The following is a 12,006-nucleotide window of genomic DNA, read 5'->3' as shown; positions in this document are numbered from 1 at the left end:
ATAGAGCAAAATCAACTAATTGAATTTGCGCTTTAGTTCGTACTTTTCAACCTTGACAAAGATCTTCAGCTAAAATGAGAATCAAATTTAAATATTCATATAGGGCTTATCAGTGCAAGATAGGATTGTCTGATTGTCTTGTCCATTTATTTATTATCACGAAACGTGTAACTACACTCTGATATATATCTGTGTGATAGGATATAGTATATAGATACTATAGATAGATAGATATATCGTTTGTAGAAGAAATCTTTTGCGTCTAAGGTTTTCGTATTAAATCATGTCTAAGCCACATGTTTGCAAGAGTCTTTAGTCCCCCGCGCGTCGAAGATAACCGATCTTGTTATTATTTTGTTTATTTGTTTTTTTTTTTTCATCTCCGCGAGCTACACAGATCTCTGCTCGACCTGAAATGTCTAGTATAGTATAGCTTGCAGTTATCAGCTACTAAGATTAGAAGAACTGAGATTCAGTCGAGCGAGAGCAGCGAGCACTGCCGGCAATAAAATCTGGTCCGTATAATAATTTGTTACATAATTTACTCAGCGACATGGAGCTGGTTTGTGTCGAGGACTTTGAGCGCAAGGCTAGCAGCCAGCTGGAGAAGAATGCATTGGATTATTACAGAAGCGGGGCAGGCGAACAGTTTACGCTTGGACTAAATCGCGAGGCATTTAAAAGGTTTTGTGCTTGCCCAGAGTTTAGGTTGTCAATTCTAGCTTTTGCTCTATCGGCAGATTGCGCCTGCGTCCACGTTTTCTACGCGACGTCTCACAGCTAGATCTGGGCTGTATGATCTTTGGACAGCAGCTCAAATGGCCGCTGGGCATTGCCCCAACCGCGATGCAAAAGATGGCGCACCCGGATGGTGAAATCGGCAATGCACGGGCCGCGGGCAAAGCTGGTTCCATATTCATTTTGAGCACACTTTCCACCACATCGCTGGAGGACTTGTCGGCCGGGGCGCCGGACACCTGCAAATGGTTCCAGCTCTATATCTACAAAGATCGGTGCGATTCAACTACTCATCCTAGTGACGTACAAAATGAATGACATTTTTATTTGCAGCTCACTTACCGAGAAGCTAGTTCGGCGCGCCGAAAGGGCCAATTTCAAGGCTTTGGTTCTGACTGTTGATGCTCCTGTATTTGGGCATCGGCGCTCCGATGTGCGCAACAAATTCAGTCTGCCGCAGCATCTGAGCCTGGCCAACTTTCGGGGCGAGCAGGCGAACGGTGTGGTCACAATGGGTGGCTCCGGCATTAACGAGTACGTGGCCAGCCAATTCGATGCCAGCATCACCTGGGAGGACATCAACTGGCTGAAGCAGCTGACCCACCTGCCCATCATTGCCAAGGGCGTGCTGACCGCAGAAGATGCCGTTTTGGCTCGTGAATTTGGCTGCGCTGGGGTGATTGTCTCCAATCATGGCGCCCGCCAAATTGACACGGTGCCAGCCTCAATTGAGGCGCTTCCCGAGGTGGTGAAAGCTGTCGGCAACGATCTGGTTGTCATGCTAGACGGCGGCATTATGCAGGGAAATGACATTTTCAAGGCATTGGCCCTGGGTGCCAAAACCGTTTTTATTGGCCGCCCGGCAGTCTACGGTCTGGCCTATAATGGACAACGCGGCGTCGAACAATTGCTGACTGTATTAAGAAACGATTTTGAAATCACGATGAAATTGACCGGTTGCCAATCACTGGGCGACATTCAGTCGGGCATGGTGGTGCACGAGTCCTTCTATTCAAAACTATAATATATCTTTCAATACGATTAATATTGAAGTAAACTTACACTTACACTTGCCATAAGATCTAAATTAATAATAATATGCTGTCGTTTTGCTGCGCACTAAGAAACTCAATTTCTGCTGATGTGGCTGATTGGTTTAAGAATTTGGCGCGAACCGATAGCTCAGTGTAATCGATATCAGTAGTATCGTATGCAAATATCGTAACGCAGTATTTAAATACTGACTAATCGATATACTATCGGTAAGCCACAAGACAGCTGTGAAACGCCTCGTAAATATTTGCTGTTGGTCGAAACTTTAAACCCTATTCGAAAATATTGCCATAAACAAAACATGCAGCGCGAAGAAAAACATTTTGAAATGACGCTAGATGCGGTCGTGCAGCGTCTAAACGATCTGAAGCTGGCGGTACTCTCTATGATACAGAAACTGGAAATGGAGTACATGGACATCAATTGGCCAACGTTTCTGGATAACTTCGCTATCATTTCAAGCCATCTGACGGGTCTGACTAAGATCTTGGCCAAGGAGCAGTGCCCACCGTTACGAAATCGCACCGTGCTGCCGCTGCTCGTTTCCATGGATCGCGACGAAACGCTGGTCAACATCACGGAAGGACGTGTGCCAGTCTTCTCGCATGACATAGTGCCCGATTATCTGCGCACACGACCCGATCCCATTACAGAGCAAAAGATGCAGCAGAACGAACAGAAGGCGGCAAACTTAACCAATGACGCGGCCATGAAGCAGGTTACACAGTACAACAAAGTCGTCTCTCACGTATTGGACATGGTGAGCAAAGCGCGCGAAGAGTGGGAGATCGAGTCCAGCTCACGTACAGGCATACAGCAGACAAGCAGCATGGCGGACACACAGCTGCTGGTGGCGACAGTTGGCATGGGCAAAGGTCTGCAATACAAAGCCAACTACGGGCCAGGACCGGGACCTGGCATGATGGTGCCTCCATCGATTCGCGGTCCCACGCCGCCCATGGGCGGGCCATCAATGAGTCCAGGCAATGTGCAACAGCAGCTGGGCAAGGCTCCGTCGGCGGTGAAGACCAACATCAAGTCGGCGAACCAAGTGCATCCGTTCTCTCGATAGCAAAAATCATAATTTATTGTTGCGCTTTGCTTGAATACAACAGAGTAAAACATGGTAATATATATATATATAGATGTATATCTTAGGTTAGACGCGGAATGTCTGCTCATAAATATGTGTATATGCTTGTAATAACTGTCGGCCACATAATTTAAACAAATAAACGTAAACAAAACAAATGAGTCGTAAATTTAATACTCCCATCAAGGAAGATCGTTTAGGTTATGGGGTTATGGAGCAGCTAGCGCATGTTTCTCGCTTATTAGAGTCTCGTGCACTTTAATATCCTGCGGCGTTGAGGTATCAATCAGCTCTAGACTGAGCGCGCGTCGATTATCTTTTAGCTTGTCAACGCGCCTCACAATCCCAATGAATTTCTGGCCCAACGTCAGCTTTCGAAACCGCACACAATTCTCCTGTGTCCAATCGATGCCCTCCAATTGAATACCTGCACAAATTGTTAATTGTTACGAGTTTCTATTGCAACTATTTTGTTTGTCTAACGCACCATGGAGCTGTGCCGGCAGAGCCATCATGGGCAGCTCACGGAACTCAGGCGTTAGCTGCAACAGTTGATTGCAGCGCACAACGCCATCGTCGCCAGCGTCCACATAGCGCACGTGTATCATCTCATCGAAAATATTGCGAATATTTACGCTGCAAGGAGTATAAGAGAAACTGAAATCTTGCTGTGGCTAATAAGACTCGAGCAGCCTCACCGATGATAGACGCCATCGCTGTCTGCCGCGACATAGGCCTGACCAACATTCAGCTGCGCCAACTCCACACTCTGAGCAGAGGGGCTTTTGCAATGGGTCTGCAGCTCCTTCATCATACGTTGCAGCTGATTGTAGCACTTGTACGGCTGCACCTGTGTTGGAAGGCAGTGATTAGCTATGGACGGGAGAGTATTGGAGTTCTTCACTTACCGCAAAACGACCAGGATTCACAGAGAGCGCGACACGCACCTCAAAATAGGCGCCCAGAGCTGGTATGGCCTCGTATTCCTTGAGCATGGGCAGAAGAGCGGCCTTCGCCTTGACGGGCGTGCTTGGAGGCGAGGCGATGCCAACTGCTGTCGGCTGATCGCTGCAGCTGCTCTGGCTGGACACCGTGGAGCTGAAGCTGCTGCGACGAATCAGCTGACCGCTTGGACTAAAGTGCAAGCCGCCGTCATCGAACGGTTCCGGCCGCGTCGTGCTATAGACATAAGCGGGGTAGCAAAGGGAGTAGTTGTTGGATGTTGGATGTGGAAGGTGGGAATGGGATGGAGTAGGAATGGATTTAATGAGGTAACACACATAGTATCATATGAAAAACTCAATTTTCACTTTTGGCAGTACAATCGTTAATACACATATTCAATGCATGTATTTCTGTCTCCCTTTTTTTTCTTTTTGTTTATATAACTATGTACAAATGATGGATAATGATTCTTAGAACTAAGCACTTGGTGAGCGATCGAACGAAGGTTAGCTTACGGGATGCTGTGAGTTGAAGGAGTCGTTAATGTTGAGATAATTTTGTAGCGATAGTTTCATGTCAGGTCCAGTTTATTGAAAGCACTAATTAGAAACTATCATTAAACCACAGAAGAGCAAAACAGCAACAGTTTGTACATGTTGTGCGTGTTTGTGTGTGTGTGTGTGTGTGTGTGTGCGAGTGTGTGCAGGTGTCGTGTCGTATGATTGATTTGTATGAGTGAAGCGAACAGTTCTCAACTTACCTCTGCACCTCATGCTCGACGCGAATCGCACTGTTCAAGCACACGTACAAGCTATCCGTGCCGCGCGCATGAATTGTGACCATGGGCAGCTTATCATTGGCGCCCTCCATTACCTTCAGCTGCCGTTAAACCAGAGAGTTATACTTTGATATTAACAGGTCATGTAGGCTTCTTCACTTACCAAAACTGGCGTTTGGGGCGATAGCAGTCTGCGAAGCAGTCCAACCATCTGGTTATCAATGGGCGGCACATCGTGCAGGCGCACCCGCAACGCTTGAGCCGGATAGGAGGCCAGCGCCAGATTGTTGGCCTCTAAGCGATAGATATTTGAGATGTGCGTCTTGCGCAATCGGCCGTCGTCCACGTAATACACATCGAAGACCTCCTCCTCGGGACTCTTGGGCTTGGCAGTGAGCATGCCACGATACCATTGCTTGGCCCCGTCTGTCGGCTCATCGCAGACGCAGACAAGCTGGTCGTGCAACAGATCCGAAAAGCGTACGCGATGCTGTTCGCTGCTGTCGCTCATAATCTTGGCAATGCTGCGCTGTACAAATTTGAGATCTTCGTTGGGCAGCTGCACCATCAGATCGCCAACGTCGTTAACGTGCGAGACGAGCACTTGGTTAGGTTTCTGGTCAAGCTTCAGCATCGGTGCGGGCGTGTTGCGTATTATCTGATTGGCCACCAAATCATTGAGGTGAATATCCTCGGCCGTGGATGTATCATAGAAGGTGCCAACGATGCACGCACGTCGCATGCCCGCATGGGCATAGCCATTTTCCTCAGCCGGCACTTCCAGCGGTACGAGCACGCCCTGAGCGAGTCCACCCGATTGATGAAACTGCGCCTCGCTAGTGATGATGCGGGTCACAACGCTGTGCCCGGCCAGCTCCTTGGCCAGCACAGGCAGCGCATGCGGATGCTCCTCGAATTTGTCGAGTGCATACATGCTGAGGCACACGGCTTGAGCGGGCAGCGTCAGGAATTGTGAGGGACACACGTATAGCGCATCATATCTGAAGACCACCTCGTCGCCAAAGTCCACAAAATGACAGCTGCACTGACGCTGCTCCGCATCCAGCGACATGACACGCACACGATTCCAATTCTCGCTGACCTCGACTGCATAGATTTGGTGCTCGAGGGGCTGCTGCTGCACTGGCTGGCGATTCTGCAGGCGCGACATGTGCGCATTCAGCTGCTCGGTGAGCTTCTCGAACTGTGCGCTCTGCTCGATCAGACGCGCCCAAACATGGGTGGTGTTGTCGCAGTGTGTGATATACATGCTCCAGTCCTGCTGGCCATCCGTCCAGGGCAGCTGCAGCTCCGGCATCGCTGTTGGGCCCACGTTCGGCTGCAGGATCGGACTGCCTGCGGCTGTGTTGGCAAACACAATGTGCGTATTGACGCTGCTCTCGATGCGCATTTTGGGCGAAACGTTGATCAAAGTCCACCAGTTGTTGGGCACCTGCCGTTTCACCGACGCCTCGTACCACTCGGGCAGCTTGTGGCTAACAATACCATGCGGATGCTTGATCAGCTCCTGGTAGAGGCCCTCCAGAAATTCGTTATCGCTTAGAATTGACAACTGCTTGCGCGATTCCAGCACCTGCAGACGCTCAATGGCCACCTCGGAGGCGCGCTGCCTGGCCGCCCCCTCATCAAAATGCTCCTCAGGGTAGCTGGTGTAGATGCTCTCGCCAATGCGCACCTTGCAGTGGAGCCTGTTCGTCTTGTTCGCATTGTAAAACTCGTACTCTGGCGGCGCATAGCCCAGTGCAACACAGTATTGTTTTAGCGAGGAGATCGCATCGTAGGCCGGATCGAATTTAAAGTTAACGTCCAGGCGCACGGGCTGAATCTGTATTGGATGAAAAACGGTTAATGAAACAGTTGTAGCAGTTGGATTATGTCGATCTCATGAGTCACTCACCGGCAGCTGCGGCTGCTGCAAATTGAAGTCCACTTGATGATGACCCGTAGATGGGGCGGCTGGGGTCTTGTTGCTGGCTGCATTCTCTGGCGAATCGGGGGGAGTTATTAGCTGTCCGGCGGTTGGAGACGCTGCTCCTGCTGCAGCAGCAGCTGCGGCTGCCGTCTGCTGCTGTTTCAGTCTATAGTTGACAGAGAGTCCGGTGCCAGTGCAACGAGATCCCGGATACTGTGCGCGTGCCAGCGGCGGCCGTTTGTTGACAGCGCCAGCTGACGTTGTCTCTGCTGCCGGCTGTCTCACTGCAGCCGGTCGCTGGGACGCACTATTGCCCAAAATGGGACGCAAGTGCGGTTTGCGGGCGGCTGCACCGGCATTGCCACCAGTTCCAGTTGCGTTACCATTCATATCAGCTGGCGGAGTAGAGCTTAGTGCTGGCAGGGCGCTACGAAGCGGGCGAATCCTTCGCGAGATTGCAGAGCTGGACGGTGGAGATCTTGGCGGCGTTGGGTTGTGACTTTTCTTGACTGCTTCTTCCCTTTCTTGTTCTTTGTGCAGTTCAGCGAGTTTTTTCCGCGCAAGCGTTGTTGCTACGTCTTGTTGGCGTTTTTGTTGCACTTGTCTGGCTATCGCAGCGGCAGCTTCCTGTTCGCGCTGCTGACGATGTTGCAGCTCCTGCGTCTTCAACTGACGCTGCAGCTCCAGCCGATCCTCTTGCAGTTTTTCTATAGTAAGCGCCTGTGCCTGTAGGCCGCGTTCGTGCTGCTCCTGCAGCTGTTTGATCTGTTTCTCGATTTTCTCCTGCTGCTCCTGCAGCAGCACTTTTTGCTGCCGTTGTTCCTCCCGCAACTCTGCCTGGCGACGCTGTATTTCACGCTCGTGGCTTAGCTGCTCGTCCTGTTGCAGACGCAGACGTTCTAGCTCCTGGCCAAGCTCCACTCGTAGGCGCAGCAGTTCCTCTTGCTGCGTCTGTTGCTGTGCCTTCTGAGCCTGTTGCTGAGCCCTCTGCTGAGCCTGCTGATGAGCCTGGAACTGAGCTCTCTGCTGTGCCTGCTGTTGAGCTCTTTGCTGGGCCTGTTGTTGGGCCTGGAACTGAGCTCTTTGCTGTTGAGCCTGTTGTTGAGTTAGTTGCTGCAACCTTTGCTTCTGTTGCAGCTGCGAGGTATTGGTGTTGTAGTAGCTGTTGCTTGCAACAGTTCTGCCGTGATTGGGTGCCGTTTGTATGGTAACACGCAATGCTCCTGTTGGCGGTCGTGTGTTACTCGACTTGGTCTTGCTTGACTTTTGACAGCGCACCATAGAAGCAATGTGCGCTGACTTGGGGTTAGGCTTGGCGCTGACAAAGATCTGTAAGTATATAAACAATGCGTTACTTAAGTTCGGCCTCAACATTAATGAAATTTCATTTGTTTAATTTCCCCAACATTTACAAGCAGATGACGCTAGCACAAGTTGGCTCTCCCACTTTAGATTCCACGCCCACATCAAAGTGATTCACATTGTTTTCACTGTGTTGCCTGGAAAATATATTGCCCAGAGTGGCTCTGGACATGATAAGCCACATACAAATGCCATCGTGGTTTAACGTGAAATAACTTGCGATCGGCAGTGAAAGCTGGCGTTAAATAAACAATTGGTCACTCGATTCGCATTATTTTCATACTGCCGAACATAAATGGAAACAGATGCAATTATGAGTGCTCGAAAGCTGGCATTATTATACTAATATGTTAATATTTACATAAGATGGCAGCCAATGAAAACTTGCAGCCGAATAGTATTTATTTAAATTGATTTCAGCTATAAATTTTAGACATTTTTTGCAGCTGAATCAAAGTGGTTTGCGAGATGCATTATTGATTTGCCCATGCATTGGATTTTTTCACGGACGGACGCCCCGCCCACCCGCTGGGCAGCCGACGCTTGAGTGCAAATCAGGCCAGCTGGGCGTGGGCGAGCTGCGCGGTAGAAGTAGAAGAAGAAGCATGCGAACTGGAGCAGAGACGAAGGCGGCATTCTGATAAGCGCAGCAACAACAAAAACAATGTACAGCAGTGAATGAACGAGCGAAGATTGACATTTAAGCAAATGTATAAATGCCTGCATTTAAAAATAAACTATAACAAGCGCGAGCAACAACAACAACAACAGCAGCAGTAGAATGAAAAATTAAAGTGCAATGCGACGCGCCTTCCCGCTTCCACCAACAACAACATTTTTGATTACTTTCACCAAGCAATGCGAAACACACACACACACACGCACACACACAAACGGGGCGAGTGCGAGAGAAAGAGAGCAGAAGACGGACAGCCAAAAAGTTTAAATTGGCTGTCATTTTTTTTTGTTTGCTTTGCACATAAAGTATGTATCGTTGCGGCTGTTCTTTTTTTTTGTTGCTCTTTTTGTGTGTGCTGCATTTATAAAAAGCGCTTTTTCAGCACAGCAGCACACACAAAAGCTTATAGAAAGACCGAAATAATAAACAAGTAACATTGTTTACACTTTTATTGAGCGACGCTACGTTGACACGTTGCCTCTTTGTGGCAAGCCAGGCCCCGTACAGCACACAACACACACACACACACACAGAGAGAGACCACGCACGCTCTCAAACAGCACCGCTCGCGTCGACGGCACGAAACTTACTGAAACCAAAGTGAGCGCTATTGTGGGCAGGTGCTGCCGAAAGCTCAACCGAGGCACTCAACGCTGTTCATTTCAGAGAATGAGAGCGCGCGCGCAAGATTGAGTGAAAGAGCACAAGAATGCGTATGTTGCGCCCGTTGTGGGGGAGGTCGACAGCTAAGTCACTCACTTCGTCTCCGATTTTCTGAAAACTGAATGCATTTGTGTCCTCCAATAATTCCAATGTACTGCGATAGCCTAGGCTGCGAAAAGGTATAGGCGCATGTTCTTCTTTCATGTAGTCGCGCTCAATGGTACGCAAGCTGACCGGCGGCTTGAGTGAAGTTATTAACGAGCGCACCACAATGGTGACATCCTTGAGTATTTCTTCCTCTTGCTCCAAAGACATTGTGACTGCAAAGAGAGTAATGCAAAAATACTGTCAATACAAGCACAAACACACACACATACATGTATACTTGCACACATACACACGCCAATCAGGCGATCAAATACGATAAAGCACTGTGAAATGCCAACCCCACCCACAACAACTATGCGAGCAAAACGTTCAAATTCGCAATAAAGAATTTGGGCACAATGAACGCGGCGCAGATAACGGAGGCAACAATTGAGAGAGAGAGCGCCAAAAAGAAAATCAAAAACAAATCAACGCGACGCGACGGCGCAAAGCGAGATCATTTTTGGCTATCCAAAGTAGGCGACTGGAAATGGAGATTGTTTTGCTTAAACTTAGTTAATTAATTTAGCTTGCGTCATGCTAGTTTTCCATTTCTATGATTTAACATTTCTTTCACTTGAAATAACAAAAATATCAACAAAATATTTTATTTTGTCGACCGTGGTTTGATTCTTTCGAAAAGCCTTTCAGACAATTTGTGGCTGTCAATTTCGGAAATTGGAGCACCATAAGGAGCAATAACTCGAGCTTTGTTTATTTTACTAAGTGTGCATGCATATGTACGCAAGCGTAAACATATTATGTTTCAACTTCGTTTATTTGCCCGCCATCGTATTTTCTAACACATACTGCTGTTATTGGCACATACTTCTTTTTTCTGTCCACATGTATAAACATACGAAACTGAAAAGTTAAACACTTACCAATTTACTTAAATATAAATTATAGAATTGAACTGTGCAATTTAAATCTTTTTAATAGTATGCACTTTTTGCATAAAACGAAACTTGCACAATATTTCTTACGAATACGCATGAACACGAATAACCTGGACTAAAATAAAATTGTCTTTAAAAGCGTGCGGTACAATTTGTAGCTGTCAGAGAGCCGTGCTTATCGATAGTATCGATAGAGTTTCAGCTCCAATCGATATTACAGCTCATCGGTCCTCGTGACTATTTAAAAATCTACTATTATTTTAGTTCATTAAATTCTTATTCACAAGCGTATGTTTAATGTATTCAATTAGGAAATTAGATTTAGACTTTCGCAGCATTTCGATGTTTCTAATTGGAATGGCTGCCTTAATTATCGATGCGTCTAAAAGTATCGCACTTTTGTGTCCGAAACATCGAATTGCTATGCGATACAATTTAGGGTGACCCTTTAGGAAGTAAGAATAATCGATACATGCAACGCTTATTTAAATTTAAATTGAAATGTTCAATTTGTATAAGAAAATATATTAATTATAAAATACATCAGCTTAATGCAAGATTGGGACTATTAAAAACCTTTCGATGTCTGGGTCGGTTATAATATCTCTGATGTCGCTGAATTTGAGGCTTTAAGCAGTTTTTCAAGACTGTCTGATATCTTGGGCTGTTTAACATAGGTTTGTTCCTCATTCTCTTGTTTCTATCCGTCTTTTTCCAATTAATTATTGGGAGGCGCGCCAAGCTATTTCGAAGCAACATCTCATTTCGGGAGCTACCCAGATTGAACTTAGCGGCGGAGCTCCTTATAGCAGCTGCTGGCTGTTTTGGTAGATGAGTCTTCTGGACTTCATTTGCGTCGCTGCGTTGATAACACATTGGCATGGATGAGGGTGTGGTTAGAATGAGTTCCAATCGTGCTGCTGCCGGTGGAGCTGCCTCGTAACGCGCTCGCTTCCGTTTATCTTGTGGCCTATGCCGCACCAGCTCTTGGCCTTCCGAACGCATATTTTCGCGCTGCATTTGATGCTCCTCGCGCACCTTCTGTTCCAGCTTGCGCTCTTCTCTCAACGCTGCCGCCATGTTTGCCTCTGTGTTCTCCTCTCCAGGCGGTCGAAACCCAAAGTAGAAGCCAGCACTATGCTTGAATGGCGACTGCGTTGTTGGCATGGCTGTGGGCTTATCAAGTCGCTCCTGCTTCTTTCCAGCACCCATTGGTTCACGGTCAGGCTTGACTGGCGGCGGCGTCGGCGTCGGCTCCGTTTGCACTGTTGTTGGACTTGTAGTACTCTCCGTCGTAGCCGGTGGCGTCATCTCCGTCGTGCTCTCAGTCGCGGGCCTGGCCGTTGTGGTTGGCTGTGCCTCGTCCCCGGCGGGATTGCGCCTGTTGAGTATCTCCATTTCCAAGAGATTGAGATACTTGAGGATAAGAAGCGCGCGTATTTTCATGCTCTTTGTGATTTGCAGTAGACGATCGCACTCTGCACTCTTTAGCTGCGATTTCTGGTGACCTTTGCCCTGACCCGTACTCTTGATAGTTGAGGCAGGGCAAGTCGGCATACACGGTATGCTCGACTCTGTAGAGGGCCGCTCCTTGGTGTTTGTACATATTGGCTTTTTGCATTTGGCTTTCGCCTTCGGCTTCTTGCACAACATAAGAAACTTGGAGGGCACGCTCTTCTTAGTCCCGTCTTTCTTGGCAGCACCTTTGAGTGGCCG

At 48.0% G+C, this 12,006-nt stretch overlaps 3 protein-coding genes across 6 annotated transcripts; 2 read left to right on the top strand and 1 right to left on the bottom strand.

Moving 5' to 3' along the window:
• Nucleotides 1-122: 122 nt before the first annotated feature.
• Nucleotides 123-1,817, top strand: LOC6626788 (uncharacterized). The gene is made up of 3 exons (XM_002049791.4): nucleotides 123-684; nucleotides 741-1,013; nucleotides 1,072-1,817. Exons 1-3 carry the CDS (start codon nucleotides 554-556, stop codon nucleotides 1,760-1,762), a joined length of 1,095 nt encoding a protein of 364 aa, XP_002049827.1. The 5' UTR covers nucleotides 123-553; the 3' UTR covers nucleotides 1,763-1,817.
• Nucleotides 1,818-1,999: 182 nt separating this feature from the next.
• On the top strand, nucleotides 2,000-3,042 carry MED8 (mediator complex subunit 8). Its single transcript, XM_002049792.4, has one exon. It carries the CDS (start codon nucleotides 2,093-2,095, stop codon nucleotides 2,861-2,863), a length of 771 nt encoding a protein of 256 aa, XP_002049828.1. The 5' UTR covers nucleotides 2,000-2,092; the 3' UTR covers nucleotides 2,864-3,042.
• Nucleotides 3,043-3,093: 51 nt separating this feature from the next.
• On the bottom strand, nucleotides 3,094-10,431 carry tapas. 4 transcript variants are annotated; one of them, XM_002049793.4, is made up of 9 exons: nucleotides 10,276-10,431; nucleotides 9,341-9,564; nucleotides 6,526-7,869; nucleotides 4,771-6,453; nucleotides 4,590-4,708; nucleotides 3,793-4,063; nucleotides 3,583-3,734; nucleotides 3,372-3,520; nucleotides 3,094-3,311 (listed from the first exon to the last, which is right to left on the bottom strand). In XM_002049793.4, the coding sequence occupies exons 2-9, from the start codon at nucleotides 9,557-9,559 to the stop codon at nucleotides 3,094-3,096; spliced, it is 4,155 nt and encodes a 1,384-aa protein (XP_002049829.2). In that variant the 5' UTR covers nucleotides 9,560-9,564; nucleotides 10,276-10,431. The 4 variants fall into 4 exon arrangements, with proteins under 4 accessions (XP_002049829.2, XP_070066159.1, XP_015029354.1 ...); XM_070210058.1 differs by lacking the exon at nucleotides 10,276-10,431 and adding an exon at nucleotides 9,630-9,654; XM_015173868.3 differs by lacking the exons at nucleotides 9,341-9,564; nucleotides 10,276-10,431 and adding an exon at nucleotides 9,026-9,180.
• Nucleotides 10,432-12,006: the final 1,575 nt, after the last annotated feature.

The sequence above is a fragment of the Drosophila virilis genome, chromosome 5 (assembly GCF_030788295.1).
Source record: "Drosophila virilis strain 15010-1051.87 chromosome 5, Dvir_AGI_RSII-ME, whole genome shotgun sequence".
Classification (NCBI taxonomy): domain Eukaryota; kingdom Metazoa; phylum Arthropoda; class Insecta; order Diptera; family Drosophilidae; genus Drosophila; species Drosophila virilis.
Note: the sequence above shows the minus strand (reverse complement) of the source record. Positions and strands in the feature narration are given on the sequence as shown.

What these genes read in the sequence shown, in the direction of transcription:
- LOC6626788 (XM_002049791.4), top strand. Translation starts at nt 554, where the DNA reads ATGGAGCTGGTTTGTGTCGAGGACTTTGAGCGCAAGGCTAGCAGCCAG. An exon ending in AATCGCGAGGCATTTAAAAG is followed by an intron (nt 685 to 740) that starts GTTTTGTGCTTG and finishes CTCTATCGGCAG; the next exon opens with ATTGCGCCTGCGTCCACGTT. An exon ending in CTCTATATCTACAAAGATCG is followed by an intron (nt 1,014 to 1,071) that starts GTGCGATTCAAC and finishes TTTTATTTGCAG; the next exon opens with CTCACTTACCGAGAAGCTAG.
- tapas (XM_070210058.1), bottom strand. An exon ending in TGAATCCTGGTCGTTTTGCG is followed by an intron (nt 3,735 to 3,792) that starts GTAAGTGAAGAA and finishes CTTCCAACACAG; the next exon opens with GTGCAGCCGTACAAGTGCTA. An exon ending in AGCGATGGCGTCTATCATCG is followed by an intron (nt 3,521 to 3,582) that starts GTGAGGCTGCTC and finishes TACTCCTTGCAG; the next exon opens with CGTAAATATTCGCAATATTT.
- MED8 (XM_002049792.4), top strand. Translation starts at nt 2,093, where the DNA reads ATGCAGCGCGAAGAAAAACATTTTGAAATGACGCTAGATGCGGTCGTG.